Source organism: Cupressus sempervirens, chromosome 3 (assembly GCF_028749045.1).
Source record: "Cupressus sempervirens isolate cs-2001-9-10 chromosome 3, ASM2874904v1, whole genome shotgun sequence".
NCBI lineage: Eukaryota > Viridiplantae > Streptophyta > Pinopsida > Cupressales > Cupressaceae > Cupressus > Cupressus sempervirens.
The window spans coordinates 837,944,308-837,964,895 of NC_143120.1; the positions used below are offsets into that span (position 1 = coordinate 837,944,308).

Genomic DNA, 20,588 nt, shown 5'->3' on the forward strand with positions numbered 1-20,588 from the left:
ACAAAATTTACTTTGAAATGATGCATGCAAATACAATAAAAATAATCAATATAGAATTTAATTCAAATTGTTTTCGACAACTCAATAAAGTTGTTGTAAGTAGAAAAATACAAACCTTAAGTAACAAGATTACAATTTTTTTTTTTAAATATCAATATAGAACTTAATTCAAATTGGTTTTAGACAACTCAATAAAGTAGTTGTAAGTAGAACAATACGAACCTTAAGTAACAAGGTTTCAAATTAAAAAAATTATCAAATGAATTTTTAATCAATTTGAGGCTTTCAAGTATTTATATTGTCCTTGATCGTTTAAAACCCTTGTCCAGTTTTAATCTAAACAGATGAATTATCCCTGAAAGAATAATTAGGGGATAAAACTAAATTTGTTATTCAAGCTATGCACAATCATGGATTCTTCAAATCATTTGTGCAAGAGCACCCTCCTTGACAAGGTAATGACCAGTCAAGCATCGGTACAAGAAAATCAGAGTACCCTCCTAGACTGTTGTACATCAATTGCATTTAAATTGAGAAATTGATGTGATGTGCTAAATTAAAACCACACCTCCAGAAGGGTTGAGATAACAAGCACAATTTCCACAAGAATTATGATACAAATGTAAAACGAAAAATTATTCTACATGGGGTAGTCAACTTTTCTATTTGATAAACAGACTAACCGTGAATAAAACTGGAACCGCAAATCGAGACACAACTCCTAAAGCGTTTGAGTAATTTGTGCCGCTCTGTAGGCTTGTAATACAAAAGAAAACCAGGATCTTCTCTAAGAGATTCATGGTATTGCTCTAGAAGTGTTACTATACAGTTGAATTCTGGTCGCTTGTCTGCATGTGTGGCCCAGCAACGCTTTATAAGATGAGCAAGTGCAGGAGGGCAAGCAGTTGGCAGTGTTGGCCTAGCATTCTGTAACATTTCAAACATCAGCAGTAGCATGATCACTGATTTAAAAAAAGCAATAAATTGAAATTTGGAAACAAATGAGCAAATAACATATTTTCGTTATATCAGAATCCAACTATATACACTAACAGATGTCTAAGAACTGAGTTTACATAACGTCAACACATGAAGCTGCAGAAGAAAAACAGGTCTGTAAGAAGACATCTGGATGAGCATTCTCTTTCAAAATGAAACTAGAAAAGACATTAAGAGTTCAGAAAATGAATGCAAAGCCTGTCAAATTAAATTCTAACAATTGCGTTCCAAATAATTAAGCATATAGTTTCGTGCAAAAAATAGTTAAGAGTCCATCATCCTAGAACCTATAAGAACTACATGGTTATCAGTATTTGCAAAAGAGCATATTCAACGAGTAAGCTAAAAATCTGTTTTCTCCTGATTATTGTAAATTGTAAGACAGGCAAATTTGAGTATTATTTGAACATGTCGACTCTAAAGCACTCTTGCAAGTAGAACCTTTTAGTCAATAGGTTTTTGCAAGTAAAATCTTTTTGGTTCATATACATGTTCTCATTACAAATTTTAAGACAGAACACTGAACTCGCATAAAAAAAGATGTCTTTTGTCAAAAAAATTACATCTTAATTTGCTTTCTTACATTCAGCCTTGAGAAGTGCATAAATTATTATAAGCAATCCATTTTTTTCTTAGCAGACATCAAAACCCTTTTGAACACTTAACAATTTTATGTCTTATCACCTGTATTACCTTCATAGCATACGGGATACTCCCCATGGATGTTGGTACCAGTTATTAGGTACTAGATATCATATTGACCATAAGGGAAGGAAAAACACTAAAGATGAAAAGAATAGCAAAAGATAGGAGATAAGGGGAGAAGTATAGCAATAGGAAGATGTGAAAAGTGTTCTAAGCATAAAGATGGCAGCCATTAGAAGAAAAATCTTTGAGAATAAATAGATATGCATAATAAAAGGAACTCCAGACAAATGCAAATGAAATCCTGTAAGCTAGCAAATTGGATCAAGGTTGAGGAGTTGCTGTTCACCAAAATGAAATCACTGGCAAGCAAAAGAGAACCTCTTAGGCAGAGAAAGCTTCTTTGCTCATAAGCTTAGATATGAACCTCTCAAGAAGAGATCAGGGGCACATCTTAGTTGAAATATTGCATAGCTTTACTCAATCTAAAAATACCATTATTACAATGCAAAAAAAAGATACTTTTGCACTTTTGATGGAAAGCTTACCTTGCCAATATAAAGCACCTAAAGATAAATTCAACTCAAGGTAGGTTAACTGCTGCCAAAATCACATAAGAAATAATAAAATAGAGTCTGAACAAGTGCCAGCCCCTAAAGCAAGACAGGTCTTATCAAGAAACTGAGAACTATCATCCACAACAGTTCTAAAATAGTTTGTTGAAAAGACAATCTGCAAGACATAACAAACTAGACGATAAAAGTTGTGATCATGATTTTGTGGGCATGTCAACAAAAAGCTAGTTGAGTTTGCAGGCTCTGTAAGGCACAAAATTTCCGATGATGCAAACATATTTTCTAACAGCTAAGCAACTCCTCACCCACAAAACTCCCCTCCACCTCAATACAAGTGGATCCCACCTCAATAGCAGCAATCGGGTGGAAGACAGCAAGTGAGGCAGTCCCAACAGGCTCCAATCCAGTCTCTGAGTAACCACATTAAGCAAACACCATCCTCCTCCACCAGCAGATCCCCACCTCTATATGGGATCCCTCCACCTCAATAAACAGCAGGGGCCCAATACACCATTCCCACAACATAGCCACCAATAGAAACCCCACCTCAATAGGAGGAGGCTTCACCTCTATAGAAGCCAGACAAAAAGGAGCCAGCCCAATAGACAAAGTTGTCAAATAGAGAAAGGAACCAATAAAATCCCCAATAAAGTCACGCCCTAACAAAAAACAAACCAAGTCAAGGCTGGGCCCCTGAAAACTGCTAGCTCCAGGCTAAATGCCAAGAAGAACAGATCCAGCAACAACATCAACATCACACAAGAAACTCATAATACCTAACAGAAAAACATGTTGATCAAGAAAGATACCCATAGAGAAATGCTCTCTAAAAGGCATGTCTAAGGTAGACAGAAGAGCCTAATAAACTAAAATAAGAACTTGCAACACTATCTCCACATACCCCTCAAAGAGCATAATCAGGAAATCACCCCAAGGCTGCTCTCCTTTAGCAACCCACGAAACTTCCAAATCTGGATAATGAAAGATATCCCCAAAACCAACCTCCATGGAGCTAACTGAAAAAAAGATCATTTCTCAAAGCTCCAAATAAGGGAGCCACCTTCATTAATATTTTAGAACAAGGCTAGGGATAGGCCTGAAAGCCCCAGCAAGTCTGGGCATAAATCAAAGGGGATCTGGGCAGGAATCCCCTCCTCCTTCGAGTAGAACCAACAACACACGTAGAGACCTCATTCAAGGTCCTCTGTCTCATCTCATCCGAGGGAGCTTCAGGCACAGAAACAGTAGACAGAGCATCATCAATATCTTTGCCAACCTCCCTTCTAAGCCCTCCACACACCAAAGCCAGAGCACGGTCAAGGACTTCGTCCTTCCACTGGTCCAAACTGAGGCAAAAAGACCAAAGAGGAAAGGGGTTTATGATGAAAATCAAAGACTTTCACATCAATCTTCTAAACATAAGCCCCAGAAACCCATCTCAGAAAAACAATAGGATGGAGCTGAGACCACGAATAACCTAGCAGGGTTACCATCAACAGATTCGGGCAAGTATGACCCTAGCAAAAAACATCATGCCTTCAGAAGAAGAGGAGACCCACAGCAATACCTACCTATCGTCATCACAAACAACACAGAAGAGTCTCTTCAGCCACAAATCAGAGAACAGTGAAGGAGAAACAACTCCACCATAACTAACAACAATCTGATCGGCAGAAGCATATCCACTGTCATTCTTTGCTAGGTCGGCCTTGACCTGTGCAGAGCCCTGCCCATAAAAAGACAGACATTCGCACCTAGCAAAAGGCCAGAAACAGAGGGAGGCAGGGAATGAGAAGGGGCAGGGTCTCCTCTCCCAATGTGTGTCTACAACAACCAAGGAAGTCTCCTTGAGAAAAATGCCCTCGCGGATGCAAAATGGTTCTGCAAAAAACAAGGCAGTAACAATAATTTTCATGCCTCAAGACAATTCATCAAGTAATAACTTTCTACTAATTGATTGACTCAGAAAATGACTTGGTTCTGATCAAGGAAATAATGGTAGCAGACAATGCATTTCAAATCTTGCAGCATTGATCTGAAATAGCGACAATGATGCTAAGATATCGCTTAAAATTTGAAAGCAAGTTTTTCCAGCATGTATAGTGATTGCATGTAACAGACATTACTATTAAGTGGAATTTATCTCTCTTACTCAGATCATTCATCCAATGGTTTAAGACTCAAGCAGAGGGTCAGAAGCCATTCAAGACTCTATACAATACTCAAAGATATCAACTTCTTCCAACTAACCCAATGAAATGAAAAGGCTGTGTTGCTACACACGTTGAAATGTAAAATTTATTCCCTTCAGATTTCAAATATGGGTCATTAACTGACTGGTTGCAATATATTTTGGATTGCTGGCATTTATATCTACGTATGGACCACCAATGCTTATCCACATTTGGTCTGCCAGTGCTTTTCAGGTATAAATTCCCCAACTACATGACTTAACCTTTTGTGGACATAGCCAACCTTACCAAGCTTATGGTGTTGCTTTCTATTACAGGATATTTTCTTTGGCATTGTGTTAGGCATCCAACTCTGGTGCTTGATATTTGACTTAGTGGCAGGTTTCCCCTCTTAAACTGGGAATTTTGAGATTGGGATCTTTCTTTTCTGGCCTTGTATACTACTTTTTCTTCAATTTTTTAGTAAACTCAGAACTTCTAGAGAGTCCATAATATGTGATTTGAATAAAATGCATCTACGTTTCAAAGCACAAATGAACACCACTATAGTAAAATAGAAAAATGTTTCTCTCAGTGCAATGTATGGCAAGCTTTGTAACAATAGTGCAGAAGATGTTGATCTACCTCTGAATCAATTGATAAAATCATTGGCAAGATTTGCACATGGCATACTATTTGTCAAAATTATGTATAAGATAATATTCTTCAATGAGAGCTGACCTGAATTCAACCAGAAATATAAAAATGGTCATAATCAAGTTCATAAATTAGGGAATGTTTCCTATCAATTCTTCAAAAAATACTGGCACTTGAGGTTATCTTCTTACTCCCTTGGATTGTGTTGAAACAAGGATGGAGCTAACTCACTAATTCAAACTGCTATAAATTGAATCAAATCTGCTTCAAAATAGTGAACATTAAGTTTTACTTGTACCTTGAATGTCATCAAACCTCCAGAAGTCTTCTTAGATGTGTAGGTTGTGCTGAGCATGTACTTACCAAATTTGGAAATCGAGATTCATGAGTGGTAAATCAAAGAAACCAAAATTGAGAATTCCAGAAAGAAGTTACGAAGTTTTGAAAAATGGAAGTTTGATTAATTCCAGATGCAAATGGTTTTGGGCCATCTAGCACAATTTGGTAAATGTGGTTGCAGAGGTTACTGGTTAAAGAATTCAGGAATTGATCCAGCATAACCTATTTTTACCCCTAAATCTGACCCCTCATGGGCACTCTTTTTCTTCTAGAACATGTCTTAGATCATTCATTGATACAAGAAAGGACATTGTCTTTTGTATTCCCATTTTTTAACATTTAGATTGATCTGAAACCTCCGAGGAAGGTGACATAAAGGGAACACCAGTTTGGAGACAGAGGTTCCTGTGACCTGACCTTGTCTAAGAAGACATGTAAAGACAGAAAACATACTAAACTGTATAAACTTGACATATTCTAGGCATTTATAGTTTGCCCTGGTGCTTGTGATTAGCACCCAGGTAAAGGCAAAGATAACAGAATTAAAAGGATCTCAGAAATAAGAAGAAAAAAACCATATACTATTTACTAACAGAGACGAGAAAAAAAACTGTAATTTGGAGTTTTTCCTTTTATGTTACTGAAAAGCAGAGCAACTGGATACACCTCTGCCCCTCCCTGGGCATGCGTATCCCCATTTCCATATCCAATACAGTGCAGATACATGTCAGATACCATACCCACACGTGCCAATAAACTCTTGATTTTCCAACTGTGACAGATACTGTGTGATTTGAATTTTTCATAAGTTGATGTAAATCTTCCTGAACTTAATTTTTTTAAAAGTTCACTCATACAATTTTCTTTTTGGTATAACAAAACCTAGACCAAATCAGGAAGACTAATGAATTGTTTTCCTACTAGTTTTGGCATATTACAAAATGTTAAATCAACTTATAATTCTTCATAAAGCAATTATATGTCTATATTGCTTTTGAAGTAATGAAAATCTCCTCCAAAAACTTAGAAAATCCTGTCAAATATGTCCATGCAACTTTGCTGAAAAAAATAAATCACAAAGATGGATAAGTGACTCAATAATAGGAAATGACGAACTGTTGTATACGATGAGATGACAAACTGTTGTATACAACTCAACAGTTCTTTCTGTTATTTATGATTCTTGGGAGTGAAATCACTGTAGGAGTTTGGCACAATTTAGACATTAACACCAGAGTTTTCTAATGCAAAGAACTTTAGCACGGGCACTGGCACTTGGCTGAAAAAACCACTGTTAACTAGCTGAATTAAATTCATACTGACACCAAGTCAAAGTTATCGGTTAGATGATTTTGGCCTATGAAAGGGGAGTAAATAAAATCTCTCCAACACCAAGCAGCAATCTTTTGGTGCTCAATGAAAAAATACTTACAGGAGCTGGAGGACTATGGTCCGAAATTTGGGGCCAGTAGTGGGACACCAGCACACATATGATACAGTAAATTTAAAATTAGTTATAAAAAAATGTATAATAAATTGCGCCAACAGCACATGGCCAAACTAGAAAGGCTGGTTTCCTAAGCCAACTGGAATTGAGTTGACATATTAACATGGGTGCTGAAAGCTCATAAGGATTGTCTTGCCCTCATTATGGTAAGGACAGTTACATCCATCTAGGTGTAATATTTTTGCTATTGGCTATAACTTAATCTCTTTTTTAAAAATTAAAGAGACTTCTGTCTCACATTGATGGTGTACAGCAGGAACAGCTATCTTAAACAATGTATATCTCACTGAACATTTTACTGATTTCTCCTGAATTCTTTCTTCATGATGGAGATATTCAGATTAGAGACATTCACTTCTGTGGTAAACAAAATTATGAATAAAAAATGAGAAAGCTGTTTATGCCCATATCCCTGTTGGCTTAATTAGATATTACCTAAGTAATTAATTAATCAATCATTAATTACTTGGCTTAATTAGATATTACCTAAGTAATTAATTAATCAATCATTAATTACTTTGGCACCCTATTACTTTATTCATAGTTAAAAAAAACTCAGACTAAGCAATAACTTGGCTGAACCCAAAAAGAATGAAAAGCTCAGAAATGCCAAAAACTCGGCAAAAAAATTGCCAAAAAATGGCACATTTATTGAAATATTTGAAAATATATAATCAAAATTATATAATATAAAATATCTGAGAAAATTATGACCGGTAACTGTTTAGGCATAAATTATAATGTATAAAATAGATATAATATTAAAAACTTAAAATATTATACTTATCAAAAAAAAACTTAAAATATTATATTATATTTTACCAGTCGTATAAAACCTATATTATAATATTATAATAATATAAATACTGCTTTATAATATTATAATAATTAATTGCATTTGTAAGAATGGCGACCAGGGCCCTGCAGAGACGACTCTGGACACCATCAGTGAGGGGTTGGTGGTTCATGGCCAAATGGAGGATGGGGTCTGTTTAAAAACCCACATGATGAAACCGGGCGTTAAATTTTTGCAGGGGAATCCGTCCAATGTAGAGGGAAGACGAATTGACGGTTGTAGGTAGGGTTTGAAGTGTCCTGCAAATGCCAGCAGAGAAGATAGAACGCATGGTGAGGTTGTTAGACAGAAGGGGAGTGTCATTCAGGTGACGCGATTCATGTTGGAGTCACAGATGTTGAAGTATATAGCTTTGGTCGGACAATCTCTGTGACTAATAGATCTGAACATTCATATTCATATATATATATATATATATGGAGTAATTCAATATTATTCTGTTATTGATCACTGAATCTGACCGATGCAGATATATGTTTCATTTGTGAGAAGTTCAAATCACATTCCATGTGATTATCAGCCTTACAGCAGAAGCCAATCCATATTTGGCTAATACAAATTGTCAATTATGCTAGTATTATGTAAGGGTAATGCACATTAAAGAATCAATGCATATACAAACCAATCACCATTAGCATTTGTTAAGTGATAATTATCTATGAGAAGATACGGTTATGAATGGTCATTTCTCTAATTGGAGACATGCTCATTCACCCCCGTACCTTTTCATATGATTTATATATCCAAATGAATTAATTCTTGCTAGCATGGAAATCTATTAATACAAAAGCATATCTGAAGGAACATAAGCATCACAATATAAAGAACATCTCTTTTATATTACTGTAAAGTAATACATAGATTCTAAAGTAAATCAGATCCATTGCCATTAGAGTTTGAACCTGCAAATAAAATCGTGCATCAGTCAGCATTATTCTGAAATCCGATAGAAACTTTACATGGTATCAGAGCTTCGTTAAGGAAAGATCTTATTAAGTTTAAGAGATCAAATTTTCACATTGAGTTGCAGTCTCTTACTGTTCTTCAAAATGACAAACATGCTAAGATTCAAACACCATCTTACAAGTGCTGTTAACTTTGAATCTTGGAAACTTCAAATAATGATGCTACTAAAAGAGAACAAATTAGAATCCTTTGTAAAAGATGATCCAGAGAAAACTCTATGGATTGAGAATAATGAGAAAGCCATGAAAATAATAGCGGATGTTGTTCTAGATCATATAGTACCTATTGTGGCAGAACATGTAACAACATATCGCATGTTTAAAGCCCTTGATAACACATTTATAGTAAATAACACTGGCAAAAAACTTGCTCTTAAAAGACAAATGAATAATATTAGCATGAATAAAGGAGAATCAGTAAATGCCTTCATCACGAGAATCACTGAATTGAGAGATCAATTATCTTCAGTCAGTTATGAGATTGACAATCAAGAGTTATCCCTAATAGCATTAGGAGGACTACCAAATTCTTGGGAGTCATTTGTACAAGGTATAAGTGCAAGATCTTAAGTTCCAAAATTAGATTGATTAAGATCTGATTGTCTTCAAGAAGAGTCGAGACTAATGACTAAAGGAAAACAAAAGACTATAGACAAAGACATTCATGTTCTTAACACCAACTCTCATAAGAAGGGTAAGAAGAACTCCAAAAGAAAAAGAAACTTTCATGGAAAAGGACCTTCAAAATAGAAGAAAGACCTGTCTAAAATTTAGTGTTTCAGATGTGATCAATATGGACATTATGCACTAAATTGTCCTGATCGATCAAAACTTCAAGCATCATTTGCCAAAACTAATAAATCAATCGAAGGTCAAGATCCTGAGAAGTATGCCTTGTCTTGTCAAATATCAACCAAGTCCAACACTTGGATAGTTGATAGTGGATTTTCAAGACACATCATTGGATATCAAGAGAATCTAGAAAGCATGCAAATAGAAATAGATGAAGAAGTTACAATTGGGGGTGATTTTGCACATTCAATAAAAGGAATTGGGACCCACGCCATCAAATTAAAATTAGGAAAATCTATTCAGCTTTCTGGAGTTCTATATGTACTAGGTATTAAAAGGAACTTAATATCTATATCAGCACTTGAAGATGATGGTTATAGAGTTGCATTCATGGAAGGTAAAGTACTAGCATAGGCAAAGAATTCAACTATAAAGAAGGCTCACACTACAAGAGTAAGACAAGGACTGCTATATGAGCTTTGCACTAAAACAAATGACACACTTGTTCATGAGACCTCAGATTCAAATGAAATCTGGAATCGAAGATTAGGTCATATCAACATTCGTGCCCCAACATCTATGGGGAAGTTGGTAACTAGAATGCCCAAATTAAATCAAATTCAAAATGAATTTTGTAAAGGTTGTGCCTTGGGGAAAAACACAAACAAATCATTTCCTCATAGTTTGAGCAAAACTAAAGATGTGTTAGAACTAGTACACTCTGACCTATGTGGACCCATGTCAACACCATCCTTAGGAGGTTTTTTGTACTATGTGATATTTTTTGATGACTTTTTGAGGAAGACATGGATATACTTCCTTATGTGCAAAGAATCTGAAGAGATTCTTTCAAAATTTAAAGAATTCTAAACTATCACTAAAAACTCCTTAGGAAAGAAAATTAAAATTCTAAGAACAGATAATGGGAAAGAATACACTTTTGAAATATTTAAAGAATTTTGCAAACTTCTTGGGATTATGAGGGAGTTTACAATTCCCTACAACCCACAACAGAATGGAGTTGCTGAAAGAAAAAATATAACTAACGTAGACGCTGCTAGGGCTATGACATATGATCAAAACTTGAGCATATCGTTTTGGGCTTAAGCATCTAATACAACAATCTATATTCAAAACAGATGTCCTCATTCACATCTAGACAACAAAACTCCTGAAGAGGCCTTTCTAGGTATGAAACCCGACACTAGTCATTTGGGGATATTTGGATGTCATGTGTATGTTCATGTACCTAAGGAGAAAAGGACAAAATTAGAACCTACTGAAAGGAAAGGAATCCTTATTGGTTTTAGTGAGACAGTAAAGGGTTACAGAATCTACATACCTGGACAAAAACCAATATAACTCAGTAGAGATGTCATCTTTGAAGAAGACATCGCCTTCAAAAGAGCCAAAAATTCAGATGAACTAGATAAGGACAATTCACCCCATTCTCAAGAAGAGGTTCCTACTCCTAAGATTTAGAGGGAGTACCCTGAAGAGACTTCAAATAAAATCCTTCCACAGAGTCGTGACAATAATTCTAAGACGCCACTTTGGGCAAGAAAAATAATAAAGGAGATGAAATTGCAGCACCTACAGGGACATTCAGAGAAAGCAAAATACCTCGCAAATTAACATAGAATCCATTCATGTGTGAGATTCCAAACTCTTAACCTTCTAATGCTTCTGAAGCTCTCAAGCATCAAGTTTGGAAAGATGCAATGATAGAAGAATATCAGTCAATACTAAAACATGATGTTTGGGACATAAATCCTAGACCTAAAAGAAAATTTGTTGTCTCATCCAAATGGCTCTTCAAAGTTAAGTATGTTGCTGATGGTAGCATTGAAAAACATAAAGCCCATTTTGTGGCTAGAGGATTCTCTCAAAAGGAAGGAATAGACTTTGAAGAAACTTTTGCACTAGTTGCTAGTTATACTTCAATCACAGCTGTGATAGCCATTGCAGCTGCCAAAGGTTGGAAAATTCATCAAATGGATGTGAAAACTACCTTTCTAAATGAAACTATTGAAGAAGAAGTATACTTAGAGCAACCTGAAGGGTTTGTGAGTCATGATGCTACTTCTTATGTGTGTAAATTAAAAAAGGCTCTATATGGTCTCAAACGAGCTCCCCAAGCCTGGTATGAAAGGATTGACAAATATCTACTAAGTCTTGGATTCTCCAAGAATGATGCTGATCCAAATCTTTATTTTAAAGTAACTAGAGGTGATATGTTGATTCTAATCTGATGCAGTGCAAGGTAGGAGAATCCCCAAAGGAGATGTCCTAGCCACCAGCAAATAACCACACAATGAAAGATAAATAACAATGCAAGATTTGAAACCAAGTCACAATTATTTATTCATAGATATAACTGATTAAATGCAATGTGTCGGCCTATAAGGCCTTCTTGGTTATGGCCAAATACAAAGCAAGTAATAGTTTTGCAAGATCCCTCAAGATCCAATACAAACCCTAACTAGTCCAAATCCACACTCTGGTAGAAACCTCCAAGGAAGATCCAACTAGTACTCACAAGCCCACCAAGCAATCTCCTTGTTTTCCAAGCCTTAGCTACTAGCCTTCTCAAAATTTCGCTCCTCTACCACCTCCTCTTCTCCAAGATGGATGAATAATGACTAAAGAATTCACCACAACCCCTACTTATACCAATCTAAGCCACAAGTCGGCCTCCAACAGGAATTAAATACCAAATGCCTTTCAAGGCTTACAATAATTATTAAATACATCAAAATTAACTACCCAAGACTCAAATAGGTCCACTAAACCCCACCAAAATCCCTTAATCATGCAAGATAGCCAACTATCTCGGGATACTCCTGCATCATAATCATTTATGTTGATGACCTTTTGATTACAGGAGAACACCACCTCATTAATCAGTGTAAGAAAGAATTTACTTATGAATTTGACATGAAGGACTTAGGGATTCTTTATTACTTCCTTGGAATGGAAGTTCATCAAAAGTCAGGAACATCTTTCTAAATCAAGAGAAGTATACAATCAATATTCTGAAACGATTTGGAATGTGGAACTGTTGACTTATGTCAACACCTATGGAAACCAATTTACACAAGCTAAAGGAAGCAATTGTAAAATCTAGTCTTATCGATCCCACTTTATACAGACAGATAATTGGGTCTCTGATGTACCTTGTGAATATTCGACCAGATATTTGATATGTTGTGAATGCATTGAGTCAATTCTTGTGTGAACCTCAAGAAGTACATCTTGTTGCTTTGAAGCATATATTAAGATATCTTCAAGGCACTATTGGGTATGAACTTAAATATGAGAATATCAGCTTGGAGTTACATGGATATACTGATTTTGATTGGCCGGAAGTGTAAAAGACCAAAAAAGCACATCAAGATGTTGTTCCAGTTTAGGATCAGCTATGATCTCATGGATTTGCAAGAAGCAAGCTTCAGTCGCTCAGAGTTCAATTGAGGTAGAATACATTACAGCAGCAATACGAGCAAGAGAAGCAGTGTGGCTTCAAAAATTGCTTGTGAGTTTATTTTGTGAGCCTCTTAAACCTACCATTAATCACTGTAATAACCAAAGTTGTATCAAGTTATCTGTGAATCCGGTATTTCATGATAGATCAAAGCATATAGAGATCCCTTACCACTACGTAAGAGACATGGTGGAAAGAAGAGTTATTAAATTGGAATATATTAATACAAGTGATCAAACAGCTAACATTCTCACCAAGCCTCATTGAGTCTCATCATTAAAATTTTTGTATTAATATATATAAAGATGTTTAAAGTGTAAACTCTTTTGTCATTTGTGTGACTCTATGACTTATGGGCCTATCCTATGTACATTATTAAAAAGTGACGATCTTTTATAATGAAATGTTGACTCTAACATTATAAGATGATGACTTTAAGTTTATAATGATTAAATTACTATCAAGATGAATATCATGTGACTTGATATTCATGGACAAATCATGATACTTAAAAGGACATATTGATAGATATCATGTGACGTGATATCTGTAGAAGATAATTATGTTCATTTATCATGGTGGATATTATGAGACGTAATATCTATGGATATACCATGATCTCTTATGTTTAGACATCATGAGACTTCATGTCTATGCACACACCATAACTGGAAAGAATATCATGAGACTTGATGTTCTTGAGCATATCACAAGTTAGGTGATATCACTTTTCAAAACAAGGAGAACTTATTGAAATATATATACCTTGTCTTCCCTAGCTAAGAGGGAGTGTTGAAGTATATAGCTTTGATCAGACGATCTCTGTGACTAACAGATCTATATATATATATATATATATATATATATATATATATATATATATATATATATATATATATATATATATATATATATATATAATCAATGGAGTAACTCAATATTATTCTGTTATTGATCATTGAATCTGACCGATGCAAATATACATTTCATTTGTGAGAAATTCGAATCACATTCCATGTGATTATCGGCCTTATGGTATAAGCAACCCGAACACCCTTATTCAAACCCGTCACTGCAAGGGAACTCCAAATAGTTGCAAAAGATATGTTTTGTCAATTTTGTAATATCTCTATTAGCTTAGCTTCAATGATTTCAAACTCTCCTATCCCTATCAGACCGCTAGCATAGGTTTAGTAGTGAAGTCTACAACCACTCCTGAGAAAGCATGTTTTGCCAAAGCACCCAAACCTAGTAATAATGGCAGTTCCAATACACACCACTCTTCATGCCTCCATTCACATACTCTCCTTCCATTCGAAGGACTCATCCATGTTCTCGCACGAGCCTCCACCGTCTTTGAATCGATAACTTGCTAAAGTTCTCAAATTCCACACACTGATAACTTGTGTCTTGTGTATGCCAATATAATACCAATAGTTAAATTTCATGACAGGTCTCCTGAAGACTCTTGCAACAATTGGCACTCACAACAAATATTAGTTCAAAATCAGGGAGAACAAGTTAGACACGATAAAGTCTCTCCAACAGACCAACACTCATTGTTTAAATTCTCTACAGTCTTTTCAAAAAGCCATAATTACCAAACAGTGCCAGATTATTATTCTCCTCCAAAATCCTTGAAAACTCGTCTTCAACTAATGCAAGAAACCGACCAATCAGGACGTCGATTAAATGAAGAGAACCTCGAACCTTTGCAAAATATATCGTTAACCTCAACTATTTGCCTGTAACATGCAGAAGAAACTAGCAACGGTAGTTCCAGGTGGCTGATGTAACGCTCAAGGAGTTTTTGTTCTACTGACACGTCTACAATTATTAAGACAAATACTTGTAACAGCCGCAATTGTTCAGGGCAAATTAACTCCCAATTATTAAATTTGCAACTAACGGCTTGTGCGATGTTGATTGTGACGGAGGTCATTCACAGTTATGGAAAAACGAAGAGATGCGGTTCCAAAAATGATTAGATTCCTGACTCTCCCTACAAATTCGTAACTAATAGAATTCCCTCAAATATTTTTCCCATGTAATGTTTATAGGAACCTCAGTTTATGCAAAACAAAACATTTGTAGGAATCTCTCCAAATACGATACAACTTCCAACACAACAACTATAGACTTCTAATTGGGTAATGAATGCGACTCAAACTTGATGACTTTAATTTATTTCTTTTTCAATAAGTTTGAAGCTCATCTGCGATACAATATTAAAACTGTCAATTCAAGCGATACCCGCACATTGAGCCTTTAGCTCGTCAGATGAAGTTAAATATTCCACTCAATAAATTATTCTTGACAAGGTGTCTCCTATGCCCGACTATTCAGCATACAATAGAAGAGTCCTTGATTTTACCTCCAAGCCAATTCTTAACTATTCCTCACCCAGTCATAGTGATGTTCTAGTTTGCAGAACGAATGAACACTTGAAGAAATTGTTATCAACACCAATAGGATGAATCATGTTTGCTTTCCGCCTACAGATTTTACTTATCAAAATATTTCAACTAGTATTAAATAAATATATCCTTTGACTGTCATACTCAACCCTACAAGTATTCTACCTACTTGGAGTCATCTAAATAAACTAATCAAAATCTTGTCTCACTCACAAGCCAAAATAACTATCTCCCTCAAGAAATATTTCACCCATGACTATGCCTGACCAAGTCTTTATCACTAATGTTATATACGACAGAAACTGAGACGAAGAGTCACTCCAATAATGGTTTCTTTGGGTCACAGGAGCATATGCGGTAATATTACCACTGTCACGTCTTCCTTTAATCACAAGCCAAAGTTCACAGCATGGGAAAAACATTTTGCTTCCAAACTATAGTCAAAACCCATACTATTTCTCTACACAATAATGTCACTTGTCGTCAAATAGAAATTATTTCCCTACTGCTATAGTCCGTCAACTTAGAAGATGACATTGAACTCTGTAATGAATAGATTCGCTTGATGTCCAGTGTCCAAGCTAAGCTTAGCCCCGTGATCTTTCTTTGGCCTATAGTCTCAAAGATCATCAATTACTAAATCCGATATCCTATGTGAGATTTGGCACCAAAAATCCTTCAGAAGCCTTCACTTAATTCTATCAAATTCTTGATGTATAATATGCTATAGACGAAATTGAAATGAACCCCTAAAACTGTCGAATATATTGCATGCTCTTCAATCAATTCAGCTCCCAATTTTTCTGTTACTTGGAAACCCACCAGATGATAAGAAAAAACTGCTCTAATAAAGCTTTTAGAAGTTTGTCTCTGAATAAAAATTTCTGATAAACCTTTTTTCCGAAAATTGTTTCTATATAACTTCACAGGATGGTAAGATTTTTAACTCTAATAAATAATTTTCCAATAGCCGCACATGCTAGCAAAATACACAACTCTGATACCACTGTAATATCCCTAATGAATATTCTACTAATTTATTCTCGCCAACATAATTCAGCCCCCAATAGATAACTCATGCAAACCCAACCAGTAATATAAAACCAGCAAATAAATCGATAAATGCTCATTAAAGTACCTCCAATGTTATTGCATTATACATCAGCAATACAATAACCATTATTATCACCACAATCCAATCTTAAAAACAGTATTACAATCAGATTGGAATACTAGACCAGAGATACAATGTGAGCACAAGTGAGACACCTAAAGTGACGCCTCCACCGCAATGGATTTTTGTCTACCGTCTTCCGGCTTGTGGGGTTTCATCCTCCAAGTGGGCTGAAGTCGAAGCTTCCAATTGACTCCCTATAGAGCTCAATAATCACCCTTGCGAAAGAACGAGACTCCCTCTTTTAAAGCTCAACTGTGACTCTTCAGATTCCTATTTCGTCTTCCGTCTTATCTCCTTTGTCACCTTTTCCCCTTCTTTAGCTAAAAGAGACTTTTTAAATGGTTATAATTGAACTCCAAGGTCACTTTTAATTGTCTTACAACTTGGACGTGCAATTTCTAATGTCCCAAATAAAAGGGACATTACACATCATTGACTCTGGACATTACACATATCATTGAGTCTGGGCCTTCAAATTTTGAGGAGGCATCAAATCAACAAGTATGAAGAGATGCTATGTCTAAAGAATATAACTCTGTCATCAAAAATGATGTTTGGGATGTTTTTCCTAGGCTTAAAGACAAAGTTGGTGTTTCTTCTAAGTGGTTGTTCAAAATATGGAACTGATGGGAGCATTGAAAAGTATAAAGCAAGATTTGTGGCAAGAGGTTTCTCCCGAAAGGAAGGTATAGTGAGGAAATATTTTCTCCTCTAGCTCAGTATACTTCTATCAAGACTATCATTGCTATTGCATTAGTTATAGGCTGGAAATTACATCAAATGGATGTAAAAATCACATTTCTTAATGATGTGATTGAAGAAGATATGTTTGTTGAACAACTAGATGGTTTGTGATTCATGGGAAGGAATCTCGTATATGCACATTGAAAAAGGTCTTGTACGGCCTTAAGCAAGCACCGCATGCATGGTGTAAAAGGCTTGGTCAATACTTAATGTGTAACATACGGTTTTTCCTAATCAAATTTTAATCTTGAATAAAACTAAATTCCAATTTCACATTACAATGATTTCCATCAATGGTATAAACTAAATTCAAACACTTTTCATTATACATTACATTTCTGAGAATACAAAATGAGATGTTAGCATTTAGCTTTATAATCAGTTGAAAGTAAATAACAGAAGTTCTTGAAATAAAATATCTAAGAATGCAGTTTTAAATATTACGTATTGAAATCATTTATCTACTTCTACTATTCAATTAAATAACAAATGTTCTTGAAAAGAAATTACTATCAAATTACAAACAAACATTTAACTCCTTTATCTAATATTAGAAAAGTAAACATTCAGAGGTTTAAGGAACATACAGTGAAATTTGTGAAACTTCTTTTACTGGTTGTCCAAGCCCTGGCATTGGTGAGAGGAGAAGCGTTGACATAGGCTTAACCTCCCAACCGTGGACCATTACTTATCCCCATTTATTCTAATTTAATAGAACGGTCATCCCTACCCCAATATCGGGCTTGGGATGTTCATAAATCTAGCCATTAGAGTATTCAGGTGAGTTGAAGTCCCAACAATTATTCGACAAAATAACTAAAGTGTCTAGACAATCAACAAGGATCACTTGTTTGGCAAGTCTATCTAATTCCACCCTGGCCAATGATTTCAAAATGTGGGTCGACAAACTCGATCTCCACCACTCGGCTTGATAACTTACTTCATGAGTGGAACATGCATGAGCTACTGCATTATTTATTAATCATGTTATTTATTTGTTTTGATGTCATTCTTGTTTTGCAGATTTCTCTACATCTCCTCACCATTTTCAGGCCATCAAGCTAGTGATTCCTTGGTGCATTCAGATTAAAAACACAATAATACCTTACACCTTTACCACATACTGGCATTTTTGCCTGGTGAATTCCTTAGTGTTCTGGTTTCAATATCTCTCTCTCTGTGATATATGCAAATTTATTTTCAAGATGCATTTGGTTCTATCTGAAATAATTACTTAGTTGTCATGGTTCATAAACGATTCAGAGTATTACACACACAATCGGATTTATGGAAAAAGTAGTCAACAGACTTAATGTACAATTTTGTTAGTGAACAGATTGTCCTCCGAGAAAGCATAAAAGGATATCAAACATCTACCCATAAATACAAAATAGACGCGAAAAGCTAAAAGACTACAAGAAACTATGTGACAAATGACACAAAGTCCATTTGCATGCAGTGTTACAAAGAGAATAAAGCCTGAGAAAGTAAAGAATCAAAGCTTTAAAGACACTTTGAAATCGAATATATTCAGAAAGTCACGACATAAATGTATTTAGAGAAAACTGAAAGTCATACAAAGATAACGATCAGTGGAAAGAAAATTGCCCTGATTCAAAGTTGTGGTATGCAACTATCTCCCGATTCTCCCTCCTCTAAAAATGCAGAAACAACAAAGTTCTCATTACATTATGCATCTAAATCACTAACTAAAAAAAGAAAACTTGAATTCCCTTCCCCTGCATCCATTCAAAATCAAAATATTCCCTATTTTCCAACACATAGTTCAGAAATTTAAACAAAACTCTACTCTTTCTCTTAGCAAATACAGAAATAAAACTTCAAATAATCTCCTCTATTCTGCAGCCCAAAGTCTTCAGTCCAGAAAAGAAAGTGGAACCCCAAAAAATAAAGTGGAACCCCAATTCACTCTGACGTTGGCATATTTAACTTGCTCCTTCCCGTGGCTTTTTAGTTTACATAACTGATTCTTGAAATCACTCCTCCGATGCTTTGGAATTGTCTTCTTCCCAGTTTGAAAAAGAAAATAAATTTCATAAAGGGAAAGTGTCCCGTAGCCTATGTTTCTTTATGTACCCCCCTTTGGTTTAAATAATAGTTTCTATCTGTTATCATCTACTAACCACACCTCTCCATGATAGATGTCAAAGATACATATGAAAGTTTGCAATGTTTTGTCCATTTATCTTAACTGCCACCTGTTAAATAACCCTTCAGATCTTGATTAACGAATTCCCAATTTTGCGGTCTTTATGACAAATGGATTTACACCTTAAGATTCGATGATGTTTCCAATAGTGAGACGTTTCAAACAAATGTTATGCCATTAGGGGTTATTACGGGGTCTTTTAATGTATCCCATATTATTCCACATGTCAAGTGACTTGGAATCTCTGATGATGTATCACACTGAGCTATTTTATCAAACTCTTCAGAAAGAACGCAGTATCTTTTCATATACTTCGTACTCAAAGACTCCGTTTCTTGGGATCTTTCCTCCTGATGTTCCTGTGCTTGAGCTTTTTGAACTGGAAAGTTACTGATGTCTTTATCACAAGCCTCATCATCTGTATTTATAGCCTAAGGGCGCTCAACGATTCAAAACTTCAATGCAGTTGCCAGAGAGTAGACCATTGGAGTATTCCACAAAAGCATCAACATCTTCCAATGAAGGGGTTGAGTAATAAGCTGAATGAGCAGTGAATCCTTCGCTACATAACTATTTGTTGCCGACAATGAATTTCCTTCACAAGCTGAAAGAAAAATGAATTGGCACAGTGAGCAAAATACATATCAGACCAGATCCAGAATTGGATACGTACACTTGTCAGTGCCTCTCCTGTAAGAAGACACGTTGATTTCAGTTTGAGACGTGTCGTGAAGCAAGCTTTTCATCACCATGATCAGACTACTTCCAAACAGGCTGTCTGCGGCATAACTATATTGATATTAGTTCTACTATGATATCCTTGTTTCAATGCTCTCGAATGTTCAGGGAAAGCAACGAAGATTTCACTTAAATTTTGACCATCTTTCTTCTTCCTACGGACCATATATCAGATTAGAGCCCGATTCAAGTCCTCATGCGGGTTCATAGAATTCTGCAAATATTCTTCATGCCTCTTATATTACAAGATCATGCAAAATCATTTGATAGATATTGTTGACTCCTGATACTAAAATGAATCCCGAGCATCTATTATGGCGATACTTATGGCTTGCACAGGGTATAGACAAAG

General features: G+C 35.5%; 1 protein-coding gene across 1 annotated transcript in view; it reads right to left on the minus strand.

Annotated features, from left to right (window-relative positions):
* Positions 1-243: 243 nt before the first annotated feature.
* Positions 244-20,588, minus strand: part of LOC149569389 (serine/threonine/tyrosine-protein kinase HT1-like) — a 52,640-nt gene continuing 32,295 nt past the window's right edge. The window contains exon 3 of the mRNA XM_089822109.1: positions 244-927. Coding sequence (XP_089678235.1) covers positions 679-927 — 249 coding nt within the window. The 3' untranslated portion in view covers positions 244-678. The remainder of the gene's footprint in view (positions 928-20,588) is intronic.